Raw genomic sequence first — 18,542 nt, 5'->3', positions numbered from 1 at the left:
GTGATGCTTAATCTAATCACGGGAAGCCTTTTAAGGAGGACTCAGAGGAGACAGGTTCCATTCCTGCTTTGGCTGGTGAGCCTCTCCTGTGGAGTTCATCCAGACCATCAATTGGAGTCGTCGGCTTCACAGCCTGCCCTGTGGATTTTGGACTCTGCGTTCCTGCGGTCATGTGAGACACTTTTATAAATTTTATATTTGCAAGTATTCCCTGTTGATTCTGTTTCTCTAGAGAACCCTAACTAATAGTTATTAACCACTTAGAGTTTATTACAGGAAAGATACAGATTAAAATCAGCAGAGGAAGGAGATGATTTGGTTGAGTCCAGGAGAATGAAGTGCAAGCTTCCAGTTGTCCTCTCCCAGTGGAGTTGCACAGAACAGCATTTAAATCTCACAGCAACATCATGTAACAATATGAATGCATCATTACCAACCAGGGTAGATCACCTGAGCCTTTTAGTTCAGATTTTTATTGGAGGGCCATCACATAGGCATGGAGAACCTGTGTGACTGACCTTAGCTACTCAATCTTCAGTCCCTCCATAGGTCACAGCATGGTCTTGGACCCTGGATAAACAATAAAAACAAGTCCTAACCATAAATAACATTGTTAGTGTAAATTATCTGGCATGGCCCAAGGCACTTATTATCTTAAATGTTCATGATACAGTTTGTTCCTTTTGAGCACTTATTTTCCATATTTCTACTTTCTTTCTTATGTTAGTATCTCCAGAAGAGTGTTTAATAAAAGCAGAAGTTGCAACTTTCTTTGTCTTGGCTTGAATTTATTGGGATGGTCCCTCTAGTTTTTTACCATAACCTGTCCTACCAAGAAGTTACTTTATCAGATTATCAACTTTATTTTTTAATCTTCTTCTGAGTTTCTATGAGAACATGTATTAAATTGACCTTGTTTTGATTGTTACAACTGATATCTTGTTTTTACATTATTCATTTAGATATTGAAATGTACTAATTACTTCACAAATGTTGAACTTTCTTTGCATTCCTGGAATAAACTTTATCTGATCATCTTTCTTTTGGACTTTATTTTTAGTTTTGATTCCTCCCTCCAGAGATATTTTAGGCATATTCAAGCAAATACTACATATACTATATATATTTTTCCTATTTTTTAAACACATAAATTATCATGATTTATAAACTGTCCTATGCCATCTTTTTTCCAGCGCATATATATGTTGGAAATGGTTACATATCAATTCATAAAGTATCCTCTCATAGTTTTCTTTGGCTGCACAGTATTTCTTTATTTGAATGTTCCATAATTTAATTCCTTCTGTCTTGACAGCCATTTGTTTCCGGTTTTTTTTTTTTTGGTTACAAACTAATTAATAACTTATGTGTACATGTTGTACATAGAGGAATTACTACAAGTGGAATGGCTGTGTCAAAGATATATTCATTTGTAAAGTTGATAGTGTCAGATTTTCTCATGCTGAATTTTACCCATTTCCACTCCCATCATTAATGTATGAGTTCACATTTTCTCTCATATACTTGCCAACACAATTGCCTACAATATTGCGAAATCTTTTCATTTTGGCCAAACTTAGAAGTGAGAAAATGTATTATTTCCAAGTAGTCTATAATTGCAGTTTTCTTAATAGTGATCTGGGCATCTGTTCCTCTTTTCTCCTTGCTTTTAGTAGTCATCAAAGGTATATATTCACAAAGTTTATTACTGTCTTACAAAGGTTATTACCCTAATAGCTGTTATGGTATCTGCAAGCTATTCACATATAATGATGATAACTGATGTCTCAATGTTAGGATTTTTTATAGATGTATCATAACGGAGGCTGTGAAACAAGTCTCATTCTCTGATTTTTCATTTTTTCCCACATTCAATAAAGTTACAACATAATTTTTTGGAGCCACATATCATTGTTTACAGTATTACAAGTGTAAAACTGCTCATAACTGATACATGCAGTATATTATCATTATCCTTTCTTTCTTGAACCACATTTTTTAATTTCCCTTGGAGTTTTGTTTTTACCTAAAATTTCTGCCCCTTGGTGCTCACAAAAGCCCTCCCCCATCTTTAACTCCACCTTTCCCTCTGGCTCCTGGCCTTAACTTACTCAACTTTACTGTTTACTGCTCTTTCTTCCGGCTGGTCCAGAAGTGTAATCTAGGCTCCTACCAGCCGCTCATTTTTCCTAGTCGTGACCGCCATCCTCCTACTGTCTCCGCTGCTCCCATCCCTCGAAGCCTCCTCTTGCTGAAGCCACTTTCCGCTTAATGGCATGTTTGCCCTTTCAGTGCTGAAGGGGTGCATTCTTATTTCTACAGACACCTCAAAGATCTCTAAATGAACTTTTTCTAAATGGGCCATCTCTAAATCTTTCTTTATGCAAAGCGCGAAGTCATCTTCTCTGCCCAGCCAACTGCGCTGAATGGGACGTCACTTTGCGTCAGATCAAGCCTCTGGAAATCTGGACAGTTTACTGCAGAGTGAGGTGCTAGGAAACAGGAACGTAAATGGCCTTCCATCAGTCACCTTCTTCTCTGGCTATTGAGCCAGAAGCGGCTCCTGTGGCTTGTATATGTCAAGTATTCAAAGATAGCCGCGCCCAGGGAGCCAGGGCTACGGCGGCGCCGACATATTAACTCCTAAGGAGAAGTCGGAAATATGGTCCGTGCTCGGTGAAAACTCTGAACTTCCTCGCCGCGGTCCCCTTAGAATTGGCTGGATTTGAGGCTCGGAAGAGGAAGTTCAGGGGGCTGGGAAGAGGAAATTCAGGGGCTGGAAGAGGAAGTTCAGGGAACTAAGTTCTTCGCCTAAGGAGGTCGCTGTGGGGTCTGGACAAAATCATGTCAGTGTGAGTGTCTTGGACAGCATGAGCAGAGTTATGGTCTTCTGTGTGGAATAGGGTCATAGAGGAGCAAGTGGGAGTCCGAGACAAGGTGTGTGTGATCAAGGAATCTTTGGGATCAGTCATGGGTCTGGGATGCTGGTGTTAAGCATGTGAAGTTTGAAGAGTGGCAGGACTGAATTGTGAAGTTGTTGCACCCCTGGCGCTGGGCACAGCTTTCAACCGAGCAACTTCCGAAACAGGACATGACACCGGAGGCCAGGCTTGAATCATTTTGTTTAGCAGCGCAGTGGGACACAAAGCTTTGTGGGTGATGTGGCGAGTTGGGCCAGAGGACCTAGTTAAAAGCAACTACAGGTTTCATACAAAGCAAGATGCAGAAACGTTGGAGTAAGGCACCATGGACCAGTCATCAGGCAAGTTAGAAGTTATAACCATATTTGGGTTAGGCAGGACATGTTTTTACTAACTCATTGACCCTTATGTTGCTCATGCGTGAGGGACCTTCTGGCTCGTGTACGTGACTGTCTCGCTTAGGGTTAATGTCCTCTGGCTGTTGTACGTAACTGCCTCCTTAGAGTTAATGGCTGCTGGCTGGCTGTGGCTCGTTTTGATAGCCTGTGGCAAGTTCCTCAAAGTCAGGGTTCCGGATCTTTGCAGATCAGTCAGCAGATAGGGGTCAGGAATTGAGAAGTGGTATTTGTCAATGAAATGTATGATTGGTTACAGGATAATAGGGTCTCAGTGATAGAGGAGTTGGAAGGATGGTTTGGGGGTGTCTGGCCCAGGTTTGAGGATTAATGCTGGGGACACTGTCAGTGTTTGGGGGAGGCCCACGTGTGTCTGTGTTAGAGAAGCTTTTGAGGCCTTGAGGTGTTTGAGACCCAGGACCCTTGGCTGGTTCAAAGCTGGGCAGCTGGTGAGATCTGATGAAGGTTGTTTTTCTCTCAAACCTTCAAAACAATTAATTCTCTTCTCAAGCACTTATTTCAAATCTGCTTAGGACCCACATAGTGCTTCACTGTTGGTACATATAATTAAAACTGGTGGGGGGGGTGGTGTCAAGAACTAAAAATATGTTTGTATAAAAGATATGGGTTTTGTCCATTCTCCTGCAAGTTTATTGCATAAATCTCTTGGGCATTTCCTTTTCAGGTCATACTGTCAGACGTGAAATAACACCTGTTCACCCCAATTTTTGTCCCCAAAAGGTAGCCCTTGCCAAAATTTTACTGTATTTTGACTTTTTTGCATATTATCACATAATTCAGATGAAGTCCAGAAACATTGATTTAGTTTGCTTTTGTCAGTTCATATTTTAAATGTTTCCATATTACAAATTCTTTTTTAACTTTTTTTATTGTATAATATAACATATATACAAGGCAAAGAAAGGAAAAAGCAATAGTTTTCAAAAGCACTCTTCAAAAGTTACAGGACAGATCCCAGAGTTTGTCATGGGCTACCATTCCAACCTCTCAAATTTTTCCTTCTAGCTGCTCCAGAATGTAGGAGGCTAGAAGGAATAAATATTCTTTTATCATCACAATCAACTTTTTTTTCTTTTTTGTGAAAAATAACATATATACAAAAAGCAATACATCTCAAAGCACAGCACAACAATTAGTTGTAGAACACATTTCAGAGTTTGACATGGGTTGCAATTTCCCAATTTTAGGTTTTTACTTCTAGCTCCTCTAAGATACTGGAGACTAAAAGAAATATCAGTTTAATGATTCAGCAGTCACATTCCTTTGTTAACCCCTACCTTCTCTGTACAATTCCACCATCACCTTTGATCTTTCTATCCTACTCTTTAGGGGTATACAAATTCTCTTTAAAAATGAAGTAATGTATCTGTGAGAGGTTGAACCTGATGTGATTGGAATCTAAATAAATATGTGCATATATTTTGATAGATTTTAAATATTGAAATTATCCATTCATAACTTGTAGGACCATATTCTTAGGATTTGCATAAACTTAAGGGTATGGTTCCCTGCTGCTTATCTCTACTATGTTTTTTTTTTATCTTTTCAATCTGAAAGAGGTCTTACTGATTTTGAACTCATTTCTTCTCATTTGAATTCATTTGAGTTAAATTTAACTTGGACTCATTTTTTTCTAATTTTTTAACATAGAAAAACAGTTTTTTTTTTAACTTTTTAAAATTGTGAAATATAACATATATACAAAACAATGAATTTCCAAGTACATTTTAACAAGTTATAGAACAGTTTTTAAAATTTGCTATGGGTTATGGTTCCATGATTTTTTGTGAAAATTAATTTTTAAATATATATTTTGTGTATGGTCACCTCACTGAGCTCTTTTTTATTACTAATGATACTCAGTATTTTATTGTGAGAAGTTCTAAATGCATAGCAAAGTTGAATAATTCTGCAATGGACACCCATATACTCTAACCTAGATTTTACCATTAAGATTTTACTATACTTGTTCTATCAATTATAATATGTTCATTCCTCTATCAATTCATTATTTCATCTTTGTGTGTGTGTATTTTAAAGTAAGTTGCAGACATCAGTATACTTGAGCATTCACGCCATTAATTTAGGGTTCTACTTATAGCTATTCAATTGGCAAGGGCATGGATATTGGAATGAAATTAATCTGGCTTTTTAGTCCTGATTATCTTTTAGTTACTTACTCTAGTGTGACTTTCCAAACCTGCTTGTGTTTGCTTAATAATGAAAAGAGAAGTTAAAATACCTACCTCTGGTACTTTGTTGTAAATATTACATGAGAAAAAATAGATTATAAACTATAATAAAAAATGCATGGTATATCTAATGATATGGTAGCTTCTAATTACTTCAGACCTATTTCAGTATTTTGTAATGTTGTTTTAACCATTTTCCCTTTCTCTAATGTATTTTGATTTTTTCTTAAATGAAAGCAAATAGGGCATGAGAACAATTTTATTTTTAATGGAAAGCTCCATTGTTTTTCTTAATTTAAAGGATTTTGCATGCCTATTAAAAAGAAGAATGTAAAAATTACTTTTCTAAGATGTAATGACTATTAACATTTTGAGTAAATATTTAAATAGACATTTTTGTTTTCTGGCATCAAAAACAGATTTATGTTATACATAACATCAAGCAATCTGGGTTTTTTTCATTAACTATAGATATTATTTTTATAGCTCTGTACTGTTCATTATCAGTCTTCTGCTAATAGATGTAGATAATTTTACATAAATCATTGCACACTTGTGCAAAGAAATTCCTAAATGTGGAATTTTGTACCAGCAATACCTGTTTTGAAGGTTTTCAATACATAGTCTTATCCCCTAGGATTGTTCTTCCATTTAACAGTGAAATCAGAAGAATATATTTGAGAATTCTAACCATTTTTATATATAAATTTTATAACTAGCCATCTAACCCAAAGTTATTCAGTCATATCAGGCAAATACTGATAATTTGACTGTCTCCTAATATTTTTAATTTTTATTTGGTTCTTTTATCATTGAGTAAGATTTCCAGAAACATGATGGTACACATCCTTGCCTTGCTTTTTAGTATAGTGATAACAATTCTTTGGAAATTGTAGAAATTTCCTTTGGGACTTTCTATACTCTCTCATAACTATGCTTAAATACATGTATATTCTGGAAAGGCAGTTGCACCCCCTGGGGCCAATGATAGGATGTAGCTGCTAGAGGCAAGAAAAGAGATTCCATTGTGTTGAAAGCTCTTCAGGCTGAAAAATGAGGTGAAATCCTTTCTGCAGTTGCTGAATGGAAGGCTGTGGATGCTTGTGGGAAAAGGAGTGTTGACATTTAAGTAATGCCCCCTGGAGGCCTCTGAGATGTTGAATCCACTGCCTCATGCTGTGCACCTTCCCCTTTGTGGCTTTCAAGAAGGCCAATCTGAAGAGTTTGGTGCCATTACTGAAGTGGCAATAAGATTGGAGAGGGAGGGGTTGTGTATGTATTAATAGGTCAGAGAATTATTAGGTGTGGGGCCCTATGAGTTGGGAGGATGTAGGGACCTTAACATAGAATGGTTTGTGACCATATATGATAGAAGGTAACCTTAAGACAACTCAACAAGTTGGGGATTCATCCTCTGAGTCTTTCATCTGAGCCCCAGAATTTGGCCTTTAGAAAGCTGCAAAGTTTGGGAGTCCCCAAAACCACCATCACTTCTGACAACTACAAGTCAGGGGTCCTCGAGGCCACATTCTTGATACCAATTGCAAAATCAGGATTCATCAAACCACCCACAAGACCTTTAGATTATGTATTTGATAATTCATTAGAAGGACTCATAGAGCTCATGGAAAGCTTGTACTCATTGTTACACTTTATTATAGCAAAAGGATTCAGATTAAAATTGACCAAGGGAAGAAGCCCTTAGGGCAGAATTCAGGAGAGCTCCAAGTGTGAAGCTTCCAGCTTTCCTTTTCTGGTGTAGCTATGTGGTCAGCCCTTATTTTTCCCAGAAACTGTATGACAGTTAACATGAAGTATTGCCAACCAGTACAGCTTAGTGATCCTTGTTGTCCACAGGTTCTTTTGGGGCCTGGTTATGTAATGTAGACATGGTTGACCACTAGCATGACTGGACTTAGTCTCCATCTTCTCAAACTGATACTGCTGGGTGTCCTCTACCATAAACTACTACATTGTTAGCATAACTGATTTGGCCTAAGGACCCCAGGTAAACAAAGAGACTCTTACCAGGCAAGATATTCCAGAGGTTTAGAGATTACCTTGTAAAAGCCAAGGGCAAAGACCAGACCACCTTGGGGAAGGTTAATTCATTACTCCATGATTGCCCTGTGAAACTGGCCTCTAATCTGCTACTTTGGGTCCAGGGTGGGGCATATACTTATATACTTATTGCATCTCTGTCTTTGTGGATGAAAGTGTTTTGGGGGCTTCATGTTCAAAGAGCTGATTCCAGAAGTTTAGATTATGCATGTATAACTATCTGACTACTGTCCATGGGATTCTCTGGCTAGAAAACTCCTTTAAGATAGTAGAGAAGAAAGCTAAGTTTTATTGTGTGGCTATCTGGTAAAGGGAATACAACCATGGTTAAAGTCATATGCTTAGAGTCAGATAGATGGTGTTCAAATTGTAGCTCTCCCATAGGATGTATTCCTGGGCAAAATATCTAATCCCTAAACCTTGGCTTCCTGGTAGTAAAGTATTAGAAGTAATTTATACCTTTTATAAATGTAATAATGAAGTGGGTGGTATTGTGAAATAAAATAAGGCAGTCCTTATAATTTGCTTAGTGCATAGATCTTCAATCTGAGACATGTCCCCATTAGTAATATAAAGACTTTTGAAGTAGTACTTGCACACATGCTTTAAAAAGATGCTATGTCCACATCCTCTAACCTTCTGTATATACTCTTTCTTTATATAGAATTTGTCTGAGATTTCCCCTGCCCTGGAGACGTTGTGCTGTCCTGACTCTTCTTCTCTACCTTCCCTTATGGTTCTTATGCTTCAGAGAAGAAAGGCAGACTTTTTTCACATTTGGAATCTTATTTTATGGAATGTAATTCAAAGTAAATTTGCTCTTCAGCCTACAGGTCCTGGCTCACATGCTCCGGTCAAGGAAGGAGAAGGAGAGTCCATCACTTGAATAGCATCATTTCTGGGGACAACTTTATGTGAACACAAATATTTCCAACCATAAGGACTTGTGACAGATGCAGAAGAGACAAAAGACAATTTATGTTGCTTACTAATTCCTGACAACGGGAAAAAATGATCAAGGCCCAGGTGATTTGGGTTTGTAATATTTTTCCTTTGTTTCCTGAAAAGTATGAAGTGGTCTGAAAAAATCAATTCAATTAAAAGAAAGTTAAAAGTTTGGATAATTGAACTCTGTGGAGAAATAAACTTATATTCTAACTTCACAATTAGAAAAATGTGAGATCAGGAATCTATTTGACTGGTACTGAAACATACTGTATGATTGGGGTGGATCCAGTGAATTATTAGCTGTCAACTTGTGTCTAATGTTTCTGATAGCCATTGCAACCAAAGGAATACAGAAAGCTACATGATATGCATTACTTCTGAGGAGAAAGTAGACCAGTTCCTCAGGAAATATTAATGTTTTAGGTCACCTGGGTCTCACAAAATTTCTTTGATGGGTTTTCCTTGAAGTGATGGCTGAACAGTATCCTAACAGTAGTCTTCCTGATAAATGCAGATGCAAGACCATGACTTTTCCTGTGGCTGTTTCCCACAGTGGGTCTCAAAATTATCCATGGGAATATATCAGACAGAACTCAGTGGTTACACTTAGTCAGGGGAACATAGATAGGTGACCCAGAGACACAGCCTTGTGGCAGTCTGGGTTTATGAAGGAATAAAACTCCAGTGGCCTAGGATAAAGAAAGGATTGTATGACATTCAAATTCCAAATCCAATTCTTGTTTGCTCTTCTTTTTTTTTTTTTAACTTTTTTATTTCAATAAGTGCACAGGTGACTCCTGGTAAAAGATACTTTCTTAAACTCTTAGTGTAGCATTGACAAACATTTGTAGAATGTGTTTCCTGTCATTGTTTGTGTATATATTTGTGTAAATAAATGTATATACTTGTCCTTACAAATACACACACACAAATATATACACATACACGTACACACATCTAGGTATGTAAATGTGTACATCTATTATATTTTTTTATGAATGGATTGCTACTCAAACAACAGGGCAGACTACAAGGGGCTTCCCACTGGCCCAAGATGATATCATTTGAGCACCTAAAAGATACATGGGTGCAACTGATTGAAGAGCTGTACCTATATAACTATATAAATTTCATAGTCAAATTCATAAAAAAAATAGGAGTTTGTTACACATGATATATCTGATCTGAAAAGCTACCATCAAATGTTATGTTTATTTGGGTGTGTTTCAGATTCCTAGGCTGCTCAAATACCATGACATGGATCAGGTTAAAAATGGGAATGTATTTGCTCACAATTGAGGCTTAAAAAAGTCAAAATCAAGGGATCATCAAGGCAATGCTTTCTCTCTGAAGACCAGCATTCTAGGGTCTTGGTTCTTCTGTCACTTGGCAAGGCATATGGCAGAATTTCGTGGATTTTCCTTCTCACCTGGGTTCGATTGATGACCTCTGCCTTTCTTACTCTTTGAATGTCATTGTCTTGTAAAAGATTCAAGTGATAGGTATCAGACCCGTCCTGATTGAGATGGGACATACCTTAACTGAAATAACCTCATCAAAATGTCTTACCACCCACTGCAACAAATTTAATTTAAGAACGTGTTTTTATGGGACATAGACAGCTTCAAACCACTATGAGGGGGTGGAGGTAATGAGAGTTGACTCTTGACTTCTAAAAATTTTTTAATGTAAAAATACAAATAATATTGATAAAATTCAAGATCCTTTGACTCTCAGATGAATGAAACCCTTTCCAGACATAACCAAGGTTAATTTAATGTATGTCTTCCAGACTATTTCCACTTTGTTGGCATTCCTTTCACGTTATGTTAATTCATGCAGACCAACTTTCTTCTTTTTTATCATCTGACTTCATGGGTAAATTTTACCGATCATTCCAGGAAGAATACCATTTCTGCTCAAGCTCTTCCAAAAATTTGAAGAGCAGCGAACACTACCTAACTCATTCTGTTTTGCTGACATCATCTTAATACAGGCAAAGATACTATAAGAAAAGAAAATTACAAACCAATCTCTCTAATGAATATAAATGAAAAAATCCTCAATAAAATACTTGCAAATCAAATCCAACAGCACATTAAAAAAAAATCATACAACATGATCAAGTGGGTTTTATTCCAGGTATGCAAGGGTGGTTCAATACAAGAAAATCTATCAATGTAATACAATACATTAGCAACCCAAAGGGGAAAAAACACGTGATGTTTATATTGATTGATGCAGAGAAAGCACTTGACAAAATCCAGCATCCTTTCTTAACAAAATCTCTTTCAAAGATAGGAATAGAAAGAAATTTCCTCAACATGACCAAGGATAGATGAAAACCCACAGCTAACATTATACTCAATGATGAAAGACTGAAATCTTTCCCGTTAGATGCCTAGTGTTGCCATTGTTATTCAACATTGTGCTAGAAAGCCTAGCTAGAGCAATTAGGCTAGAGAAAGAAAAGTCATTCAAATTGGAAAGGAAGCAGTAAAACTTTCACTATTTGTAGAAGACATCCTGTATTTAGAAAATCCAAAAAAAAAATCTGTGATAAAGTTACTAAGCTAATAAACAAATTCAGCAAGTTGGCGTGATACAAGATCACAATGCAAAAATCCGTGGTCTTTCTATATACTGGTAATGAACACTCTCAGGAGAAAATAAAAATATATACCACTTATATTCTGTGTTCAAGGATTACAAGATTAAATATATAAGATATCAATTCTACCCAAGTTGATTTGCAGATTCAATGCAATCCCAATCAAAATTCCAGTGGGTACTTTGAAGAAATGGAAAAGCCAATCACCACATTTATTTGGAAGTGCAAGGAGCCCCAAATAGCCAAAAACATCTTGAAAAAGAAGAACAAAGTTGGAGTGCTCACACTGCCTGACTTTAAACCATATTACAAAGCTAAAGTGGTCAAAAGAGTGTGGTATTGGCATAAAGACAGACATGTTGATCCATGGGCCCAAATAGGGAGTTTAGAAGTAGACACACACATTTATGGTCAATTGATTTATAACAAAGCAATCAAGTCCACTCAACTGTGACAGAACAGTCTTTTCAACAAATGATGCTGGAAGAACTGGACATCCATAGTCAAAAAAATGAAAGAGGATCCCTATCTCTTAACTTGTACAAAAATTACCTCAAAATGAAACAAACACCTATCTATAAAAAATAGGATCAAAACTACTAGAAAATGTAGAAAAACATCTTCAACATCCTATGGAATAAACTGGTTTCTTAGACTTGACACCCAAAGCCCAAGCAGTAGAAGAAAAAAATAAATTGGGACATCATCAAAATTAAAAACTTTTGGACTTCAAAGGACTTTGTCAAGAAAGTGGAAAGGCAATCTACTCAATGGGAGAAAATATTTAGAAATCACATATCTTACAAGGGTTTAATATCCAAATATATAAATAAATCCTACAACTCATGAATAAAAAGGCAAACAACCCTTTTAAAAGATGGGCAAAAGACTTAAAAAGATACTTTTACAAAGAGGAAACACACATGGCTGGAAAGCACATGAAAAGATGGTCACCATCACTAGCTATCAGGGAAATGCATATCAAATATGAGATATCATTTCACATCTATCAGAATGGTCATCAAAAAAAAATACAAGTGTTGGAGAGGATGTGGAGAAATAGGAACACTTATTACTGGTGTGAATGTAGAATGATGCAGCCACTTTGGAGGGCTTGGTTCCTAAAGTGACTAAGTATACAACTGCCATATGAACCAACAGTCCTGTTATTAGGTATATACTCAGAAGAACTGAAAGGGATGTGAGCAGACATTTGCACACTGATGTTCATAGTGACATTAATCGCAATTGCCAAAAGATGGAAACAGCCCAAATGTCCATCACTGATGAATGAATAAACAAAATGTAGTATATACATACAATGGAATAGTATTCATAGTATGAAGGAATGAAGACTTGAAGCATGCAGCAACATAGATGAACTTTGAGGACATTATGTTGAATGAAATAATCCTGACACAAAAGGACAGATAGTGTATGATTTCACTAATTTTTGCATCTATATTCATTAGAGAGATTAGTCTATAATTTTGTTTTTTGTAGTATTAAGGTGATGTTAGCAAAATAGAATGAGGTAGGTAGTGTTCCCTTCTCAACAGTTTCTGGGAAGAGTTTGAGCAGGATTGGTAGACATCACCTGTGAAGCCAGATGGTCCTGGGCTTTACTTTTGAGGGAGAATTTTGATGACTGATTAAATCTCTTTACCTGTGATTGGACTGTTGAGATCTTCTGTTTCTTCTATAGACAGTGTAGGTTGTTCATGTATTTCTAAGAAGTTGTCCAAATCATCTAAGTTGTCAAATTTTGTGGCATATAAACATTTGTAGTATCCTCTTATGTTTTTTTATTTCTGTGGAGTCAGTAGTAATGTTCCCCCTCTCATTTCTGCTTTTGTTTATTTGCATCTTCTCTTTTTCTTTGTCACTCTAGCTAAGAGCTTGTCAATTTTATTGATCTTCTCCAAGAACCAAAAGTTGGTTCTGTTGATACAGTTTTTTTTTGCTTTTGGTTTCATTTATTTATACTCTCATCTTTCTTTCCTTCTGCTTACTTTAAGATCCACTTTCTGTTCTTTTTCTTATTCCTCCAGGTTTGCAGTTAGTTCTTAGATTTTAGCTCTTTCTGGCATTTTAATGTAGGCTTTTAGGGCTACAAATTTCCCTCTTATGACTGCCATCATTGCATCCCATAAGGTTTTTTTATTCTTTTTTCTTTTCTTTTTTTGCATGGGCAGGCACCAGGAATTGAACCTGGGTCTCCGGCATGGCAGGCAAGAACTCTGCCTGCTGAGCCACCATGGCCCGCCCTCTTTTAGCTTTCATTGTGAAATACAACAAACATACCAAAAAAGAAAAAGCAATAATTTTTTAAGTACACTCCAACAAGCAGCCACAGAACAGACTTCATAGCCCAGCATGTGTTGCTATCTTACAGTTCCAGGCCCTTCCTTCTATCTGCTCAAAACACTGGAGGCCAAAAGAAATATCAATGTAGTGATTCAGAAGTCATACTCATCTGTTAAATCCTATCTTCTCTGTTATAACTCCTCCTTCTCTGATCCTTCTCCCACTCCATAGGGATCTTTGGACCATGCCCTTTCTAACTTTGTCATGTTGAAAAGGGGTATGGATAATATAGGATAAAAGGATGGAGTTAGTTGCTATTCTTGGAGAGGCTGGCCACTCTGGATTTTGGGACATATTCAGCCTAGGCCCCCTCTGGAGGTAATGTGTTTTAGGAAAGTAAACAGTGCATGAAACTTTTATAACTCCTCAGTAACAGCCCTAGCTGTTCTTTAGGGTTGCAGGCCAGAAGTATGTTGTATTCTCGTTTATGTTCATCTTGAGATATTTACTCATTTCTCTTACAGTTTCTTCTTAGAGCCATTGATTGTTTAACTGTGTTTTTTTAACCTCCATATATTTCTGAATTTTTCTGTTCTCTACCCCTGAAACTTGCCAACACTTATTATTATGATGGTATCAAGTTACTTATTTTCCACCATCTGAATAGTCTAATATTCTTTTGCCTTCTTTTATTTTGCATTTTCCTAATCATTGATCAGGTTCAGATCCTTCTTACCTCTGTATTGTTCAATTTATTAATTCTTCTGTAAAATTCCTATTCTTATTCATTGTTTACTAGAATAATTCTGTTCTCTCTTGCTGATATATAGTGTGTATCTCAATTATATCATTTCTTTTATATGTTGTTCAGACTCTTACTTGTCTTTTAGATTTGCTTATAATATCTTTGGCCATGTAGAACTTTATTATTGATTAAAATTTGTCACTTTTCCTTTTTTGGATTTTTACTTGTACCATAAATACATTCTGTTTTTCTTCTATTACTTTCATAAGTTCTGTTTTTTTGAAGTTTATATACTCTGTTAGTTCTCTATTAGTGCTTAGCAAATTATTCCAAAACCTATTCCCTTCAATTAATATGCATTTTGATTCTCAGTTTCTTTGAATGAGGAATATAGATATTGCTTAGTTGGTGCTTTTCTTCATGATCTGTCATGAGGTTGCAATTAAGATATCACCCAGAGTGGGGTCTGATCTGAAGGATTGATTGTGGAAGGGACATACTTCCAAACTCAGTTACATGGTTGTTGGCAGGATTCATTTCCAGAAGGTCTGTTTGACTGAGGGCCTCAGTTCCTAGCTGTCTCTCCTTGAAGGCCACTCTCAATTCCTTGTCACGTGGTACTCCCTGACATGTCAGCTTATTCAACCAAAGTCAACAAAGGTCAGATTCTGCTAGCAAGATAGAGATCATGTCATTTGTTGCCTAATCACAAAAGTGACATCCCCTCACCTTAACAATGTTTTTTTGTTGAGAGATAACTCACTAGACCAGCCAATGCTTCAGAGGAGGAGATTCCACAAAGGCAGAAATACTAGAGGACTCGTTCTTGGAAGCCATCTGAAATACTGCCTGCCGCAGTACTTTTGTCCAGTAATAAATTATTTTTGAAGGTGATATGACCCAGAAATCTGACTTTACTATCTCTCATGGATAGCTTATGAAATATTCTATAACTAGGTAAACTCAATAGGCTTGAGCACTTGCACCCTCTGTTTTCTCATCTATTCAGCACCCTCTTTGATAAAAACAGGGATAATGTCATCAATATTTCTTTCAATTTTAGCTGCCTCGTCCTCACACCTGACCATACCCATTTGAGGCTTTCTAAAGCAGGAGAGGGACAGTTTAGTTCACAAGCATTTTCTGAATGTCACTGTTTAGGGTAGTAGGTCATCTGCTACCCATATCTTTTAACTTCAAATGGCCTTCAGTTCTGGCCTTTTATGGGAGAAAAAACAGGATTTTAAAGGTATTGTTCCATCTTTTTCTGACTTCTGTTGTTCTGATAGAGAAGTCTGCTGTAAATGAATTTTGAAAGTAACTGTCTTTTCTCTGTGTTTGCTTTTATAATTTTCCTATTTATTTGGTGTTCTATGGTTTTAGTTCCATGTAGATAATATGTATCCCTTGCTTGGAATTTCTTAGGTTTGTGTGTCTGTTTGTAATGTCCAATTCGTTTTTAAAAATTCTGAGGTCTTTGGATATTGTGTCTCCATTTTTGCTTTCTTTTTCAGAAACAAAGTTGGCATACATTACACCCTGACTCTGTTCCACACTTACACCCTGACTCTGTTCCTCACGCTTATAACTTCATCTTTACATTTCCTTCTCTGTGTTTCTCTGCCACAGTTTCTAGTAATTTCTTTAGGTGTATATTCCAGGTCACTAATTATCTCTTCAGTGTATTAATGCATTGTTATGCATTAGCATTTGTTAAAAGATGTATTTGCTTATTGGACAGTTTTTTTTTAACCCTAATCTGCCTTTTCAGTTTTAATGGTCTTTTGTGCTTTAGACCTATCTTGTATAGTTTCTTGTATTCCTTTAAGTTTATTAAGAACAGTTAATATCTTGTGATTTCAGGATGTAGAATCTCTTTCTGGTTGATATGATATTTGTTGTAAAGTTTGGTCATAATGTAAGAATATTTTTTTACCCTGATGTCATTAGCCTATTTTTAGTACTTGGCAAGTAGGTACTAAAACACACACACACACATACACACATATAGCTACGGGTTGCTTCTATGCTTAAAATGTCAGCTAGCAGAACAACTTCCATCACATTTCTCCCATGTCAGTGAAAGGAATTCACATCACGTTAAACAGAACTGCATTATTATAGGAATTACTAACATTAGAAGATGTGGCTGTGGAGTTCAGCTGGGAGGAGTGGCAACTTCTAGTCCCTGCTCAGAAGGATCTGTACCGGGATGTGATGTTGGAAAACTACAACAACTTGGTATCAATGGGTAAGGAGAATTCCCCTATACCACTTACATTGTCCCCATTCACTGGCCTTTCCTTTCTCAGCTGTTGAAAGCTTTGCACAAATTATAATCTCTCCTCTCCTGAAATAAAAGCTTTTGTTTTGCATATGAGAAAATGTTTTTGTCACTAAAATGTAACATTTTCCCATCTTAACATACCTTATACCAACTCACTGTGTCTTTTATCATTTCCCATGAACAGGGTATCAAGCTAGGAAACCAAATACTTTTTCCAAATTGGAACAAGGAGAAGAACCATGGTTAATAGAAGATAAAATCCATAGAACCTGTCCAGGTGAGTGAGTAAGAACCAGCAATGGGAGCAGACATGTAAGTCATAGTCTTCTCCTTTACAGATTGCATCACAGCTGTAAAGATGCCTGAAGATACCTAAACAGCTGTCCCCATATACAAACGCATTCTTTTTAAATGTTTAGAGAAAAATATACCCCATCTCTTCTTGGATCTGATTCCTGTTTATTTTATATTAGATCTTGATTTCCTGTCCTAATTTTCTTTTATACTAGCATTACATAGTCAGCAGTAGTCATCCCACACCATCATTTTTAGGCACTTTTATACCATACCACTGTCACAGAAGAATTCATCATTTTCTTCTTCCTAGAAATCAGAACAGTTGACAGTCATCGACAAAAGCACTCTCAAAGGCAAAGATTTCTGAAGAGAATGGAACAGTACCATGGAAAGAATGCATTTGGAAATATGGTGCATCTGAGCAAAATGCATTTTCCTCTAAAGCAAAATCATGATATGTCTGATTTACATACAAACGCTTTGAAATCAAATTTAAGTTTAATCATTCAGAACAGAAGATATGAAATAAAGAACCCTACTGAGGTTAATGGAACTAGGAAAACCTTCCTACACAGTAAGCACAAAGAATTTCATTCTGAGATTAAATTCCCTGCAAGTGCAAAATGCATCAGCAGTAAATCTCAAGACTTTAAACACCAGACCACTCACAAAATAGAGAGGTCTCACACATGTGTTGAATGTGGAAGAGCCTTTCTCAAGAAGTCTCCGCTCATTTCCTGTCAGAACATTCATGCAGGAGACAAACTCTATGGATGTGGTCAATGTGAGATATCCTACTCTAGAAATTTCACATTTGCTAAACCACAGAACTCTTATAAAGGAGAGAAACCTGATGTTTCCAATGCATATGAAAAAGGCTCCACTGTGAAGAACAGTCTCATTGTACAGCAACAAGCCTACATGGAAGAAAAATCCTATACGTGTAGTGAATGTGGAAAAGGCTTCACAATGAAGCGCTATCTAATTGCACATCAGCGAACTCATCGTGGAGAGAAACCGTATGTCTGCAGCGAATGTGGGAAAGGCTTCACTGTGAAGAGCAATCTTGTCGTGCACCAGCGAACTCATACAGGAGAGAAACCCTATATATGCAGTGAATGTGGGAAAGGCTTCACCATGAAACGTTATCTTGTTGTACATCAGCGAACTCACACTGGAGAGAAGCCCTATATCTGCAATGACTGTGGAAAAGGCTTCACTGTGAAGAGCAATCTCATTGTACATCAGCGATCTCATACGGGTGAAAAATCTTATATTTGCAGTGAATGTGGAAAAGGCTTCACTGTGAAGCGCACTCTCATTATACATCAGCGAACTCATACAGGAGAGAAATCCTATATATGCAGTGAATGTGGAAAAGGCTTTACCACAAAGCGTACTCTCATTATACATCAGCGAACTCATACTGGAGAGAAGCCCTATGAATGCAGTGATTGTGGTAAAGCCTTCAGCCAGAAGATATGCCTCATACAACATGAGAGATGTCACACAGGAAAAACTCCTTTTGTATGTACTGACTGCGGAAAGTCCTATTCACACAAATATGGTCTCATTACCCATCAAAGAATTCACACAGGAGAGAAACCTTATAAGTGCAATGAGTGTGGGAAGGCCTTCACTACAAAGTCAGTACTCAATGTACATCAAAGAACCCATACAGGAGAGAGACCATATGGATGCAGCCATTGTGAGAAAGCTTTCTCCCACTTATCAAACCTTGTTAAACATAAGAAAAT

General features: G+C 36.9%; 1 protein-coding gene across 1 annotated transcript in view; it reads left to right on the top strand.

Annotated features, from left to right (window-relative positions):
• The window catches only part of LOC143658692 (uncharacterized), a 42,920-nt gene that overhangs the window by 17,944 nt on the left and 6,434 nt on the right, over positions 1 to 18,542 (top strand). The window contains 4 exon segments of the mRNA XM_077130881.1: positions 8,417 to 8,625; positions 16,326 to 16,452; positions 16,673 to 16,765; positions 17,096 to 18,542. Of these exon segments, the coding sequence (XP_076986996.1) occupies positions 8,602 to 8,625; positions 16,326 to 16,452; positions 16,673 to 16,765; positions 17,096 to 18,542 (1,691 nt within the window). The 5' untranslated portion in view covers positions 8,417 to 8,601.

This window comes from Tamandua tetradactyla, chromosome 16 (genome assembly GCF_023851605.1).
Source record: "Tamandua tetradactyla isolate mTamTet1 chromosome 16, mTamTet1.pri, whole genome shotgun sequence".
Classification (NCBI taxonomy): Eukaryota; Metazoa; Chordata; class Mammalia; order Pilosa; family Myrmecophagidae; genus Tamandua; species Tamandua tetradactyla.
Note: the sequence above shows the minus strand (reverse complement) of the source record. Positions and strands in the feature narration are given on the sequence as shown.